At 39.8% G+C, this 15,519-nt stretch overlaps 1 protein-coding gene across 1 annotated transcript in view; it reads right to left on the bottom strand.

Annotated features, from left to right (window-relative positions):
* LOC137411412 (alpha-actinin-1-like) overlaps nucleotides 1–15,519 on the bottom strand; it is a 230,153-nt gene that overhangs the window by 12,490 nt on the left and 202,144 nt on the right. The window contains 6 exon segments of the mRNA XM_078785256.1: nucleotides 729–875; nucleotides 1,064–1,243; nucleotides 1,412–1,546; nucleotides 1,758–1,940; nucleotides 2,534–2,674; nucleotides 2,778–2,886. Coding sequence (XP_078641382.1) covers nucleotides 729–875; nucleotides 1,064–1,243; nucleotides 1,412–1,546; nucleotides 1,758–1,940; nucleotides 2,534–2,674; nucleotides 2,778–2,886 — 895 coding nt within the window.

Here is a 15,519-nt window from a genome sequence, read left to right as displayed (position 1 = left end):
TGAAATATTTTTAAATCGATGAAGAAAACAAAAATCTCAAAGTGTGATATCTCAAGATGTTATACCAAGCAGTGCTGACAGAATGGCCTATAACTACGCACAGTCGCCTCTGATCCGTCTAGCCAGCCTGGGTTTGAATCTCGACCAAGCTATAAACGGTCATCCCGGTGTTTCACAGGCAGAGTGATTAATCAATGTGCGTGTGTCGTCCCTCAGATGGACGTTAAGACTGTGCGTCCCATCCACCGGCATTAGTTCATGGACATGAACGACCCAATGGTGTCCTTCGCGAGGAGTAGGCGAGCTGTCACCGGCACCATGAACAAATTACAGATTCCTGCCCTAACTACTACTACCGGGAAGGCAATGGGAAACCACCAATTATAACACTTGCCAAGAAAACGTTTCAGGAGTACTGAACCTGCCTTTGGGGCAGAACACCAGAATAAGACTACGAATACCAAGTACTGTAGCAGCAGGAAGCCATTTTGAAATCACGAAAATTTGACTAACATGGCAACAAAATCTTACTGAACATGAGAGCATCAATTTCTCCATAAGCTTAACAATCTTATAATTTCAAGTAAAGTGTCTTACAACATTTAGGTCAAACATGCACAAGTAAAATTTCCAGCGTGTACGTGGACTAAGAAAGGAGCTTTAACATTGGCCATCAATCTCAATTCTTTCTGCTAAACCTCTTAGTCAAACATTTCTCAAAAGATCACCTTGTCAAAATGGTTGAACGAAGCTCGGAATTCATGCATCTGTTCCTGGCTGATGCCCTTGGCGTCACGAGTCAGGATCTGCGTTTCCACCTCATTGATGGTGCGAGCAATTGTCGTTAAGAGCTGCTCCCAGCCAACCCGGATGTGCTGAACAGTGTTGGCAAACAACGTAAGTCAGAAAAAAACATGAGGTTTGAAAAACACCCATCATATTCATGTATGACACGAGAAGTGAATACGCTCTTGTGGCAACATCGTTTCTATTTTTAGAAATCCTTTTATCATAAGACTTTACAACTTCCCATCAACTTTTGCGAACACGATGCATTCCACACCTCCATGGTAAAGTTTGTGTGCTTGTTGTCAAAGATGAGGGCCTCCTGAATGAGCTGGTGATCACTCTCCAGGTGATCCATGTTTGGTTTGTAGTTTATTATGCTCTGTTCATAACGCCGGAGCTGTCCCAACTGGTCCTCCAAAGTGCCGTGCATCTCAATGGAGATCCGCCCAATCTCCTGCAGAACCACCACCAGAAAAAGCAACCACACATGGTAAGTATAAACAATAACAATAGCGTCTCATAGTTTTGTTGTTGAACACAAGTACAGCAAGTGCAATGGTCGCCTATATTAATATCCAATGATTGATTTTATCTTGCTATGCCATGCAATGTGAGATCCTACCTCCATTTTATTCTGAATCCATGGCCCAATGACGTTGGCTGAGTTGGCAAACTGTCGGCGAAGCTTCTCATTGGCCTGCTGCCTTGAAAATTCATCGTGAAGGGAATGATCTCGTGCTGGAACCTGCTGCTTCATCTGTAGGTCATAACAGGTCTCAAGCTTTATACGAGAAATGTCAACATTTTTTTTTGCCCTTTATCGCTCGGCTTGAAGGGCCACCCCAGACCCTCCCTACCTTCCTTTCGATCTTCCATCACAGTTCGTCAGCTTATTCATACATCGAATGATTCACAACTATATAATCCACTGTGAAAGTTTTCATCATCAGGTTGAAACACCCTCTCACCTCCTCCCACTTGTCCACTATGTCCTGTGGTGTGATAGTGGTGTAGGGATTGGGCCCACTCAACGAGATGTTGTAGATTTGGGACACTTTTAATATTTCATTGTGTACAGCCAAAATAGAGTTCTTTTCCTTTTCGGCATCAGGCAGTGTGGCCTTGAACTGCTCGTGAGCTGAAATAAGGCCCTGTTGCACCACAAGAAAATACCTCGTCAGCATAAACATGTAATACAACTTGTACTTGATGTTTCTGAAGCCAATCTTAAATTTGGATCATCCAAGCTTGTTTTTGGTATAGTGTCGAGGATCATGGAGGAGTTAGAACACAGAACAGATCAGGACGTAACAGAATGAAAATAACAGTAGAAAGAGGGTATGGGGTTACTGGGGGTGGGTAAGAACACATCGACAGAAGCGTTGAAGAAAAAAATAGAGGGAGATCGCAAGAAATAAGGGATGTGAGGGGAAATGAGGACAGGGGAGGGAGATACAGAGGGGGAGCAAGATTGACACGATCAAACTCTCGATCACAGAAGTGGAAGGAGAAAATGGAAACTCAAAGAGGTTGGCTTGGGGAGGGTTAATGAGTGGAGAAAAGATCATGGTTGTGGATGGGCGTTGAACAACTGTCTTGCAGCTTGAAAAGGAAGTCACTGCAATCATATTTTTTTAATGCAATAAAATTGCACCAAATCACAACAAAACAAGATTGGTAAATGCCAAAGACCAAGATTCACTTTTCCCAGAGCTGCTGCATCGCTGCCCAATGCCCGTCGTACCTGGATCTCATCGATAGTGTGTACAATGAACATATCCTGCAGGTCTTCAACCGCTCCATCCATCCAGGTGTTGAACGGAGCTGCACGCTTTGCAAACTCCAGGAACAACTGGTCTATGGTTTCCAAGACCTTCTCAGTCCTCTGAGAAGGGGAAGGGTGGGGTGGTAATGAATACGATAAAATTCGTTCCCCCTTTTGCATTTTACCTCATCTCATTCCCAACACCTTCTTAACCATGACACACCTCGAGAGCATCCTTGCGTTTCTGTGTCAACTCCCCAAGTTTGTCCCACTCATCACAGATGTCTTGGCAGCGAACATTCACACTTGCCACATCATGATAATCAAGTTCACTGCAGAAGAAAAGATGAGTCTTGGATGAGAAAGACTGGACAAAAAAAAAAGAAGACAAGTACAGATACATTCAAAGTACACCGCCCCATGCCAAATAATTAAATATGCTGCAGCGCGGCATTGCCGGGGCGCCTCCGGCGCCCGGCAATACCGCAGTGCAGCTCATTGAGGCTGCATTGGGTGGGAGAGGTGTACACTAATTGATTGATTAATTGTATAATTAAAATCAATAAAAGATTATCACAAAATATTTTCATAATCAATTGGCTAATCGCATAACTAAACCACTAGTGCTTCATCCGAAGATGTATCTTTTAGAAATGTAATTAAATAAGTCATTTATAAAAAATTAAATAATTAATTGATTACTCAATAAATAATTAATCGATTAATCAATAAATAATTAATAGATGAAATGATTAATCAATAAATCAAAAATATCCTTGATAGCCACATCACTTGGTCACTCATGTCCAAATATTAGCTTCCCAGCTCAAAAGGTGCCTGAGATATTGGCCAAATGAGAAAGAAAATAAATAAATGATTAATAATGAAAATAAATAAATAATAATCATTAAAAAATTAAATTATTAATCAATTCAGTCACAGAACACATAAACCACCACCATTTCATCAGAATCTGTAACTGGGAAAAAAAAAAAAAATTGTCATTAATCAAATAATTAAATAATTAATCGATTAATTGATTAATTGATCAATAAATCAAAAATATCCTTGATAGCCACATCACTTGGTCACTCATGTCCAAATATTAACTTCTGAGCTCAAAAGGTGCCTGAGATATTGGCCAAATGAGAAAGAAGATAAATAAATGATTAATAATGAAAATAAATAAATAATAATCATAAAAAAATTAAATTATTAATCAATTCGGTCAGAGAACACATAAACCACCATTTCATCAGAATCTGTAACTTAAAAAAAATTTTTTTTAGTCATTAATCGAATAATTAAATAATTAATCGATTAATTGATTGATTAATTAATAAATCAAAAATAGCCTTTGCAGCCAAATCACCTGGTCATTGGCATGTCCAAATATCAGCTTCCTAACTCAAAAGGTGCCTGAGTTAATGGTCAGAAGAGAAATGAAATTTAATTAATTAAATAAGTACTTAATTAATCGCTAATAATTAAATAACTCATCAATTAATTGATTAATCAAAAAACAAAAAATACCGTTTTTGACAAAGGACCTGCTCACTATTGTGCCGAAATTTCAGCTTCCTAGCTCAAAGGATGGCTGAGATATCGCCCGGACAAACAAACAAGAAAGAAAGCAAGAAAACAAACAACCAGAGTGAAAACTGAGTACTCTCTTTCAGCGTGTGTCACTGCCGAGCCCCCTTCGGTGCCCAGCAATGACGATTTGCAATGCCCGGAGATGCCATTGGAAAGGAGCGGTGTACAATGATGATAAACAAGCATTCTGAGTATTGCGCTGCAATACATGTCCCCTACCGGCAGTCTGTCGTCCGGAAAACTGTTGGGGAAATTACCAATGGGTTATTTACCCACAGGTTCTGAATCGTTCCCAATCGCTAATTACCTCAGGATGGGCTCACCTGTGATTTGCACTCGGGACTTCGATTTATACACCTTGCAGACAGGTCAGCAGAAGCACGACAAAATAAGTCGTTGATAAGGAACCTTTCAAATCGCTAAATATCAGTAATTTATTATATTTTCCAGTTCACAATCAATGATCGATGTGTATATATATATATATGTTGCTCGGCTTGGCTCCGCCCCCCCTCCCCTCCCCCCCCCCCCCCCCCGAAAGCATGCGCTATCGCACTTTTGACGTTCACGAGACGAGGCTGAGGGCACGCGGTGCGGCTTGAGGAGAACTCTAGAATAAACAAGCGATATCCATTTTTTTATTTTTTTTTCGTTTAATTAACGATATTTGCCAAACCACATGACCAATCGCAAATTCCAAAAGGACATTTTAGTAGACTGACATGCTCAACAAATCTGTGAAGTTTCCCCTCGATTGGATCAAAAATGAGGGAGCAGCTCGGTTTTAAAGGTTCATGCTTAAAAACGTCATAACTCTGAAACCATGTGACGCATGACGTCATGCTCGCTGACTTTTTTTGTTCGTCAGGGGTATGCATGTCATGGGTATGAAGGTGTGGAGGTTGAAAGAGGTGACAGTAAGGGAGGCATTAAAAGAGAGGCTGAGTAGGGCAGAGGATGATGTGGTTGAGCTTGAAAGTGGTTGGATGTCAATGAAAGCTAGTCTGTTGGGAGCCGTTGGTGAGGTATGTGGATGGACAAAAGGACCAGCGAGGCACTCGGAAACATGGTGGTGGGATGATGAAGTTGGAAAGAGGATTGACGAGAAGAGGAAGAAGTTCAAGGAGTGGCAGAAGGCGAAGGGTACGGGAGCAGAAACAGCAGAGCATGAAAGTTATAAGGCAGCCAGGAAGGCTGCAAAGAAAGAGGTAGCAAAGGCGCAGGAGGCATGTAGGAAAATGTTCGGAGAACGCTTGGATTCGGAAGAGGGTCAGAAAGCAGTATTCAGGATTGCAAAGCACATAGCGAAAGAGAGGTGTGATGTGATGGGGGTGAGTTGCTTGAAGGATGAAGTGGGACAAATCGTTGTCGACCCAGATGGAATTAAAGGAAGATGGAAAAGATATATGGAAATGCTGTTGAATACAGAGAATGAATGGGATGGCAACATAGAGAGTAACCCAGTTTTAGGATCGGCAGAGAAGAAAACTGAGAAGGAAGTTGAGGAAGCGATAAAAGCAATGAAGAGTGGAAAAGCGGGAGGGCCGACGGGAGTTGTGGGAGATATGTTGAAGGCAGCAGGAAGTTGGGGTGTGAAGAGAATGACAGAGATCTGTAATCTGGTGGTGAAAGAAGGCCGCATTCCAGTGGCTTGGGAACTGAGTACCCTCGTCCCTCTATACAAGGGGAAAGGTGACCCTCTGGAGTGTGGCTCGTACCGAGCGATAAAGTTATTGGAGCATGGAATGAAGGTATTGGAAAGGGTGTTGGAGAGGAGGATAAGGAAGAAAGTGAAGATCGACGAAATGCAGTTTGGATTTATGCCAGGAAGAGAAACGACAGATGAGCTTTTCATTGTGAGGCAGTTGCAGGAGAAGTACATGGAGAAGAGGAAGAAGTTGTTTTTTGGGTTTGTTGATCTGGAGAAAGCATTCGATAGGGTTCTACGCAAAGTATTGACATGGGCATTGAGGAAGTTAGGAGTGGAGGAATGGTTGATCAGAGTAGTGATGGCAATGTACAAAAGAGCGCGCACAGCTGTAAGGACGAAGGACGGGAACAGTGGTGAGTTTGAGGTGAAGGTGGGAGTGCATCAGGGGTCGGTACTAAGTCCACTACTATTTGTAGCTGTGATGGAGATGCTGGCTCAGAACGTAAAGGAGGGTTTACCGTGGGAGTTGTTGTATGCAGATGATCTGGTGTTGATTGCGGAAAGTATGGATGGACTGAAGGAAAAGATGAACAAGTGGAAGGAATGTATGGAGACAAAAGGTCTGAAGGTGAATATCGGAAAGACGAAGGTGATGGCAAGTGGTAAAGCATGTGGTGAGGTGGAAAGAACTGGGAAGTGGCCCTGTGCTGTGTGTAAGAAGGGTGACGGAGTGAACTCCATTTAATGTACAATGTGCGCTGAGTGGGTTCATCAAAAATGTAGTGGTCTGAGAGGGTCATTTACCAGTGTGGCAGCTACATTCAAATGTAAGGTGTGCACAGAGGGAGCTGCAGATGGAGGAAATGTTGAGTTGGATCTTGGAGACGGCGTGAAGCTGGAAGGTGTGAAAACATTTTGCTACCTCGGAGACATGCTGAATGGAGAAGGTGGATCAGACTCGGCAACGGTTGCTCGAGTGAGATGTGCATGGAAGAAGTTTCGGGAACTGAGTGGCGTGCTGATGAGGAGGAGAGTGTCGCTGAAGCTGAAGGGAAAGGTGTATGCTGCATGTGTGAGAAGTGTTATGATTTATGGGAGCGAGACATGGGTAATGAACGTAGAGCAGCAACGAAGGCTGGAAAGGGTGGAAATGCGAATGGTTCGATGGATGTGCAGAGTATCGTTGAGAGAGAGGAAGACAAATGATGAATTGTGAAAGATGATGGGAATATTGCCTGTGATTGATGCTGTGAAGAGGAACAGGCTGAGATGGTTTGGTCATGTGTTGAGGAAGGATGAAAGTGACTGGTTGAGAAGAGTGATGGAAATTGATGTTGAAGGAAGTAGAGGACGGGGAAGACCGAGAAAGACTTGGCTAAAGATGGTGGAAGAAGAAATGCGGGCAAGGGGGTTAACAAGGAGAGATGCAGAAAATAGGGCAAAATGGAGAAGATTGTCATGGGGACCGCAAGGCTAACCCCCGCTCTAGCAGGGAAAATGGCCTTTAAAATGCATGTTGTTGTTGTATGGGTATGCGATTTTGCCTGCAAAGTTTGGCCTCGATCTGTTCAGCCATTGCAGATAAAAAGGGGTTTTCGTGTTTTCACGAAAAACAATATGGCGGCTGAACCACGTCACCTGTGACATCATAATTACCATTAAAATATTCCACAGACGGAGCCTCCTACGGTGAAAATTTGATCTCAAACGGTCCTATTAAATAAAAATATATAACCACCTTTAGAGGTCCTATTATTGCAGATAAATTGTTTTTTAAAGGAAATTAAAACTTAAAATGGCACTGAGTTAAGGATCATCAGAATTATCAGAATTCCCAAAGTTCAAAGTGCCATAACTTTGTTAAAAATGATCGAAACGTCGTGAAGTTCGAACTCGATCTGTAACTTATCATGAGGAAACCATGTACCAAGTTTGGAATCATTAGCTTTAAGCGTTTAGAAAAAAAGTCCGGAAAACTGTTCTTTGCATGACGGACTGACGGACTTGACAGACGGACAGACTGATGGACGGAGGGATGGCGTGCCAACCTATAGTCCCTTCTGGTGTACACTGGTAGGGGACTAATAACGGTGCACAGAAGAGCATTTTAGAGGTGTATGGAAACGTCATCAAAATTAAGTGGATTTGTGCTTCAACAAAATGTATTTATTTCAATAATAGAATAACGATTTTGGTTCTGTTCAGCTTTTGGCTTGGGTTCGCCAATCAATTATGTTGAAGAATAGCATGCATGCACAACACCTGGATGAAGGAACTGCAGTATTCCAAACAAAAAAAATGGAGAGATGAGAGAGGGAGGGGTGCCATGATATTTGTTTATGCTCCAAAACTCAGGCTGACTGTGTGATGTATTCGAATCCAGCAATTATGGCTCATTGTGTGGCTACAACTACTTGACAAGGTAACCATGGCAACATCACCAGCTTAGATTTTTTTAATGACCCTAAAAATCAAGCGGCATTCGCAATTGGAGAATGTAGCATTTTTCCACTTGATTCCTGCACTCCTGCAGCATTGTGGCCTTCTGTGCAGTGGTTTAGTTAGGATAGAGCAAATGTGAAGGCGACTGGCTCAGAACCCGACACATTTTACCCAAATGTGCACACCTTGATAAAAACGTTTTTTGGACAACGATCTTCATTTAACAAAAGTAGAATATCTCAGCATCCCAAAATCCATGCTGTTATGATACGACAACCTGCACCTGATCATTATTTAATTTTATCCTTTGTAACTGAGAAATTTAAGGACAGTAAATCAGCCGCGGTGCATTGTTATTCCTGCGGAATGGGAAGGTGAGCACAAAGCCGTTTAATCCCTTACTTAAATTAGCTCATAACAACGCATTGCATTCAGTACGGAGGAGCAAACTTTCACGTATTCCGTGCCCAACCTACTCATATTTGGAATGCATATTGATGAGCTATGGGTGAACACTCACTGGGCTTTGCAGTCTTGTTATAAGATAACAAATTGTGAAAAATTTCTGCTGGGAAATGGGTATCACCAGCTCATCCAAATCTACCCTGGTTAGTTCAGGTTAGCATCATGGGTCCACTTCAGAAGGAGCTTTATCATTAACTGGTGCAAATGAAATGTTAGACAAGTACAGATACATTCAAAGTACACCGCCCCCATGCCAAATAATTAAATATCCTACAGCGCGGCATTGCCGGGGCGCCTCTGGCGCACGGCAATACCGCAGTGCAGCTCATAGAGGCTGCTTTGGGAGGGAGAGGTGTACGCTAATTCATTGATTAATTGTATAATTAAAATCAATAAAAGATTATCACAAAATATTTTCATAATCAATTGGCTAATCGCATAACTAAACCACTAGTGCTTCATCCGAAGATGTATCTTTTAGAAATTTAATTGAATAAATCATTAATAAAAATTAAATAATTAATTGATTAATCAATAAATAATTAATAGATGAAATGATTAATCAATAAATCAAAAATATCCTTGATAGCCACATCACTTGGTCACTGTCATGTCCAAATATTAGCTTCCCAGCTCAAAAGGTGCCTGAGATATTGGCCAAATGAGAAAGAAAATAAATAAATGATTAATAATGAAAATAAATAAATAATAATCATGAAAAAATTAAATTATTAATCAATTCGGTCACAGAACACATAAACCACCACCATTTCATCAGAATCTGTAACTTAAAAAAAAAAAAATTTTTTAGACATTAATCGAATAATTAAATAATTCATCGATTAATTGATTAATTAATAAATCAAAAATATCCATTGCAGCCAAATCACCTGGTCATTGGCATGTCCAAATGTCAGCTTCCTAACTCAAAAGGTGCCTGAGTTAATGGTCAGAAGAGAAAGGAAATTTGATTAATTAAATAAGTACTTAATTAATCGCTAATAATTAAATAACTCCTCAATTTATTCATTAATCAAAAAAAAAAAATACTGTTTTTGACAAAGGACTTGCTCACTATTGTGCCGAAATTTCAGCTTCCTAGCTCAAAGGATGGCTGAGATATCGCCCGGACATACAAGAAAGAAAACAAGAAAGAAAACAAACAAGAAAACAAACAAGAAAACAAACAAACAAACAACCAGAGTGAAAACTGAGTACTCTCTTTCAGCGTGCGTCACTGCCGAGCCCCCTTCGGTGCCCGGCAATGACGATTTGCAATGCCTGGAGATGGCATAGGAAAGGAGCGGTGTACAACAAGAAAACAAGAAAGAAAACAAGAACCAGAGTGAAAACTGAGTACTCTCTTTCAGCGTGCGTCACTGCCGAGCCCCCTTTGGTGCCCGGCAATGACGATTTGCAATGCCTGGAGATGGCATAGGAAAGGAGCGGTGTACAATAAATGATTAATTAATGAAAAGAAATAAATAATAATCATAAAAAAATTAAATTATCAATCATTCACGCTGTTGAAACCAAAGCATTCAGAATCATTGGAATCTCCCACGATGAAGCTAACTCCAAGGGCCTCTCACTCACTCACCGCAGGCAGGTTGGTGGTCTTTCCGTCTTCTACCGACTCCTCTCTGGCCTTGCCCCCCCCAGCTCTCTCTGGGCTCTGTCCCGCAAATATTCCTACAGGTCGCACAAGATCTGCCTGCAACCCTCTTATGGTTAAACTGCCAAAATCAAGACTCTCTGCTCACCTTCACTCCTTCATTCCTCTTTTCTCCCACCTCTGGAACAAACTCCCTCACTCTCTTCAATCCCACTCCAGCCTCCAGGTCTTTAAAACAGCTGTTCACCACCATCTCTTATCTTCCCCCATCCAAAACCTTGATCTTTTCTACCCCCGCTAATTTCACCCCAATTCCACTTTTTTGAAATACCAACTTCTGTCCGGGAAGTCCTTGGTGTCCTTGTGTTTTATACTTCTCCCTCCCTTTTATACTTCTCCCCCCCCTTCCCATGCCTCCTCCCCCCAAGCCCTCTCCCTTCCACACATCTCCCTGCTCTCAAATGTTGTGTTTGTGTGCTTCCCCTTCTCTCACCATCTCGTCTTCCGCTCCCTCTTTTTATATATTTTGTTTGTCTGGTTGATTTGTTTGTGAGGTAAATGTTAGCTTTCACGAGCCTCGATTCAGGTATACAAAAAAAAATATAAAAAAATCGGTCACAGAACACATAAACCACCACCATTTCATCAGAATCTGTAACTGGGAAAAAAAATTTTTTTTAGTAATTAATCGAATAATTAAATAATTAATTGATTAATTAATAATTGATTAATCAATAAATCAAAAATATCCTTGATAGCAACATCACTTGGTCACTCATGTCCAAATATTAGCTTCTGAGCTCAAAAGGTGCCTGAGATATTGGCCAAATGAGAAAGAAGATAAATAAATGATTAATAATGAAAATAAATAAATAATAATCATAAAAAAATTAAATTATTAATCAATTCGGTCAGAGAACACAAACTACCACCATTTCATCAGAATCTGTAACTTAAATTTATTTATTTTTTTGTCATTAATCAAATAATTAAATAATTAACCGATTAATTGATTGATTCATTAATAAATCAAAAATAGCCTTTGAAGCCAAATCACCTTGTCATTGGCATGTCCAAATATCAGCTTCCTAACTCAAAAGGTGCCTGAGTTAATGGTCAGAAGAGAAATGAAATTTAATTAATTAAATAAGTACTTAATTAATCGCTAATAATTAAATAACTCATCAATTAATTGATTAATCAAAAAACAAAAAATACCGTTTTTGACAAAGGACCTGCTCACTATTGTGCCGAAATTTCAGCTTCCTAGCTCAAAGGATGGCTGAGATATCGTCCGGACAACCAAGAAAACAAGAAAACAAACAAACAGAGTGAAAACTGAGTACTCCCTTTCAGCGTGCGTCACTGCCGAGCCCCCTTCGGTGCCCAGCAATGACGATTTGCAATGCCTGGAGATGGCATAGGAAAGGTGCGGTGTACAACAAGTACACATACATTCAAAGTACACCGCCCCCATGCCAAATAATTAAATATCCTACAGCGCGGCATTGCCGGGGCGCCTCCGGCGCCCGGCAATACCGCAGTGCAGCTCATTGAAGCTGCATTGGGAGGGAGAGGTGTACACTAATTGATTGATTAATTGTATAATTAAAATCAATAAAAGATTATCACAAAATATTTTCATAATCAATTGGCTAATAGCATAACTAAACCACTAGTGCTTCATCCGAAGATGTATCTTTTAGAAATTTAATGAAATAAGTCATTTAGAAAAAATTAAATAATTAATTGATTACACAATAAATAATTAATCGATTAATCAATAAATAATTAATAGATGAAATGATTCATCAATAAATCAAAAATATCCTTGATAGCCACATCACTTGGTCACTGTCATGTCCAAATATTAGCTTCCCAGCTCAAAAGGTGCCTGAGATATTGGCCAAATGAGAAAGAAAATAAATAAATGATTAATAATGAAAATAAATAAATAATAATCATTAAAAAATTAAATTATTAATCAATTCGGTCACAGAACACAGAAACCACCACCATTTCATCAGAATGTGTAACTGAAAAAAAAATTTTTTTTTAAGTAATTAATCGAATAATTAAATAATTAATCGATTAATTGATTGATCAATAAATCAAAAATATCCTTGATAGCCACATCACTTGGTCACTCATGTCCAAATATTAGCTTCCGAACTCAAAAGGTGCGTGAGATATTGGCCAAATGAGAAAGAAAATAAATAAATGATTAATAATGAAAATAAATAAATAATAATCATAAAAAAATTAAATTGTTAATCAATTTGGTCAGAGAACACATAAACTACCACTATTTCATCAGAATCTGTAACTTTAAAAAAAAAAAAATTTTTTTGTCATTAATCGAATAATTAAATAATTAATCGATTAATTGATTAATTAATAAATCAAAAATAGCCTTTGCAGCCAAATCACCTGGTCATTGGCATGTCCAAATAACAGCTTCCTAACTCAAAAGGTGCCTGAGTTAATGGTCAGAAGAGAAAGGAAATTTGACAAGTACAAATACATTCAAAGTACACCGCCCCATGCCAAATAATGAAATATGCTGCAGCGCGGCATTGCCGGGGCGCCTCGGGCGCCCGGCAATACCGCAGTGCAGCTCATTGAGGCTGCATTGGGAGGGAGAGGTGTACACTAATTGATTGATTAATTGTATAATTAAAATCAATAAAAGATTATCACAAAATATTTTCATAATCAATTGGCTAATTGCTTAACTAAACCACTAGTGCTTCATCCAAAGATGTATCTTTTAGAACTTTAATTAAATAAGTCATTTATAAAAAATTAAATAATTAATTGATTACTCAATAAATAATTAATCGATTAATCAATAAATAATTAAGAGATGAAATGATTAATCAACAAATCAAAAATATCCTTGATAGCCACATCACTTGGTCACTCATGTCCAAATATTAGCTTCCCAGCTCAAAAGGTGCCTGAGTTAATGGTCAGAAGAGAAAGGAAATTAGATTAATTAAATAAGTACTTAATTAATCGCTAATAATTAAATAACTCCTCAATTTATTGATTAATCAAAAAACAAAAAATACCGTTTTTGACAAAGGACTTTCTCACTCTTGTGCCAAAATTTCAGCTTCCTAGCTCAAAGGATGGCTGAGATATCGCCCGGACAAACAAACAAGAAAACAAGAAAACAACCAGAGTGAAAACTGAGTACTCTCTTTCAGCGTGCGTCACTGCCGAGCCCCCTTCGGTGCCCAGCAATGACGATTTGCAATGCCTGGAGATGGCATAGGAAAGGTGCGGTGTACAAAAATACCGTTTTTGACAAAGCACTTTCTCACTATTGTGCCAAAATTTCAGCTTCCTAGCTCAAAGGATGGCTGAGATATCGCCCGGACAACCAAACAAACAAGAAAACAAACAAACAAACAACCAGAGTGAAAACTGAGTACTCTCTTTCAGCGTGCGTCACTGCCGAGCCCCCTTCGGTGCCCGGCAATGACGATTTGCAATGCCTGGAGATGGCATAGGAAAGGAGCGGTGTACAATATCTAACCCAAGTCTTCAAGGAAAAGAACACCAACAGAATGGTAATAGGAACAAAATACAGAGGAAATTGAGTACCTAACCGGTCAAAGGGATATAAATATTGAATGGCAACCAAAGTAAAGCTCCGTTTTACCTCCTGAGAGAGCCACATTAATTTCACCCATGGGCATTCAAAGTGATAGGATTGGTTCAGCAGATGGGAAAGTCTGCAATAATGTGGTAAGGACGGAAGGTTTACTGACCAATAGAAGCCAGGTGGGAATTATGTCAGAGGCTTTTAAGAGTTTGTTTATTATAATGCCAAAGCAATCTAATCACCGATAATGCCCAAGGGTAGGGAGACTTGAAAAAGGCTGAACAGGAGGGTGGGTGGTTCCAGACCAGCCACAGTACTTAGGAGTGGTGTGCAGAATGTGTTGGTGAAACCAAGAGGAAGCACATGAGACTCCAAAAGTAAAATTAATAGAACACACATGCTCAGAGCAGATTGAGAAAAGGGATTTCAAAAGTGGGGAATTATTAACCATGAAAGACATTAAGATATTGCCAGGAATCTGGTGCAACTACCTCATCAGCATTCAGCTACTGCACAAAGAGTGCAGCTTTTCTCATTAATCTTAGACATGCGATTGTTTCGCCAGTTGAAGACGATCCAAACCCGCTGACAAACGACTCCCTTTTTGCAGACAAGCTCTTCTGCCCAACCACAATCTGCATTTAGGTCCATTGTTCATAATATAATGTTTTGGAAGACGAGCAAAATTTCGCTCGCAAATCATGGGAATGGCCAACGCCAGCATCCTCTGGAGTGGTCAACAATTCATAATGGAGAAATGATAAAAGTCGAAGCAACAGCTACAAGTTGTGCCATTACTGCAACATACTGGATGCTTTCTGCAAATTCATCACATTTTCTAGCAATCATTTTTATCATAATTCCAACTGGATGTTTTCAGGAGCGAATAAAGGATGAAGTAAGATTTTGTGGGAAATGTGAAGATGTACAAAACACCATTCATATGACTATACGTAGCGCTCACTTATGCCTTAAAAGCTGTCGTTTTACTATAAACATGACAGAGTACCACTCGCAACTCTAATTAAAAAGAGACGCAACGTACAAGGTATTGGGGAGCTTTCAGCATGCCTTAAAGGCATGTGTCAGTTGTTATACAGCGCTGGGATGCTTAAACGTACACAAAGGCCAAGCATTTGAATTGACGAATATTCCAAAATGGCCCATACTTTCTTTTTGGAGGCCAATGGAAAGGTTGTACATTTATCAGAGGCCAAAGGTGGATGGAGGTTATGTTTTCACCCCTGTCTGTTTGGCAGGTTGTACGTGTGACAAGGACTAATCGATTCGATTTTGGTGAAGATCTGAATATGGATTCGGATACGATAATTATTTAATATTTAAGTGATTCTTCACCATTGAGTGATCGGGATAAAACTGATAAATAGCACGATATCTCAAAAAAATTATGGACGGATTTGGACGAAATTTGGTGGACCGGTTGGGTGTGTTACAAGGACGAATCGATTCAATTTTGGTGAAGATCTGAATATGGATTCACGAGAATTATTATTATGAGAAGAGATTATGGACGAGACTTATTTAATTTTGAAGTGATTTATTCACCATTGAGAGATCGGGTG

This window comes from Myxine glutinosa, chromosome 1 (assembly GCF_964187855.1).
Source record: "Myxine glutinosa chromosome 1, kmMyxGlut1.1, whole genome shotgun sequence".
Taxonomy (NCBI): Eukaryota; Metazoa; Chordata; class Myxini; order Myxiniformes; family Myxinidae; genus Myxine; species Myxine glutinosa.
Note: the sequence above shows the minus strand (reverse complement) of the source record. Positions and strands in the feature narration are given on the sequence as shown.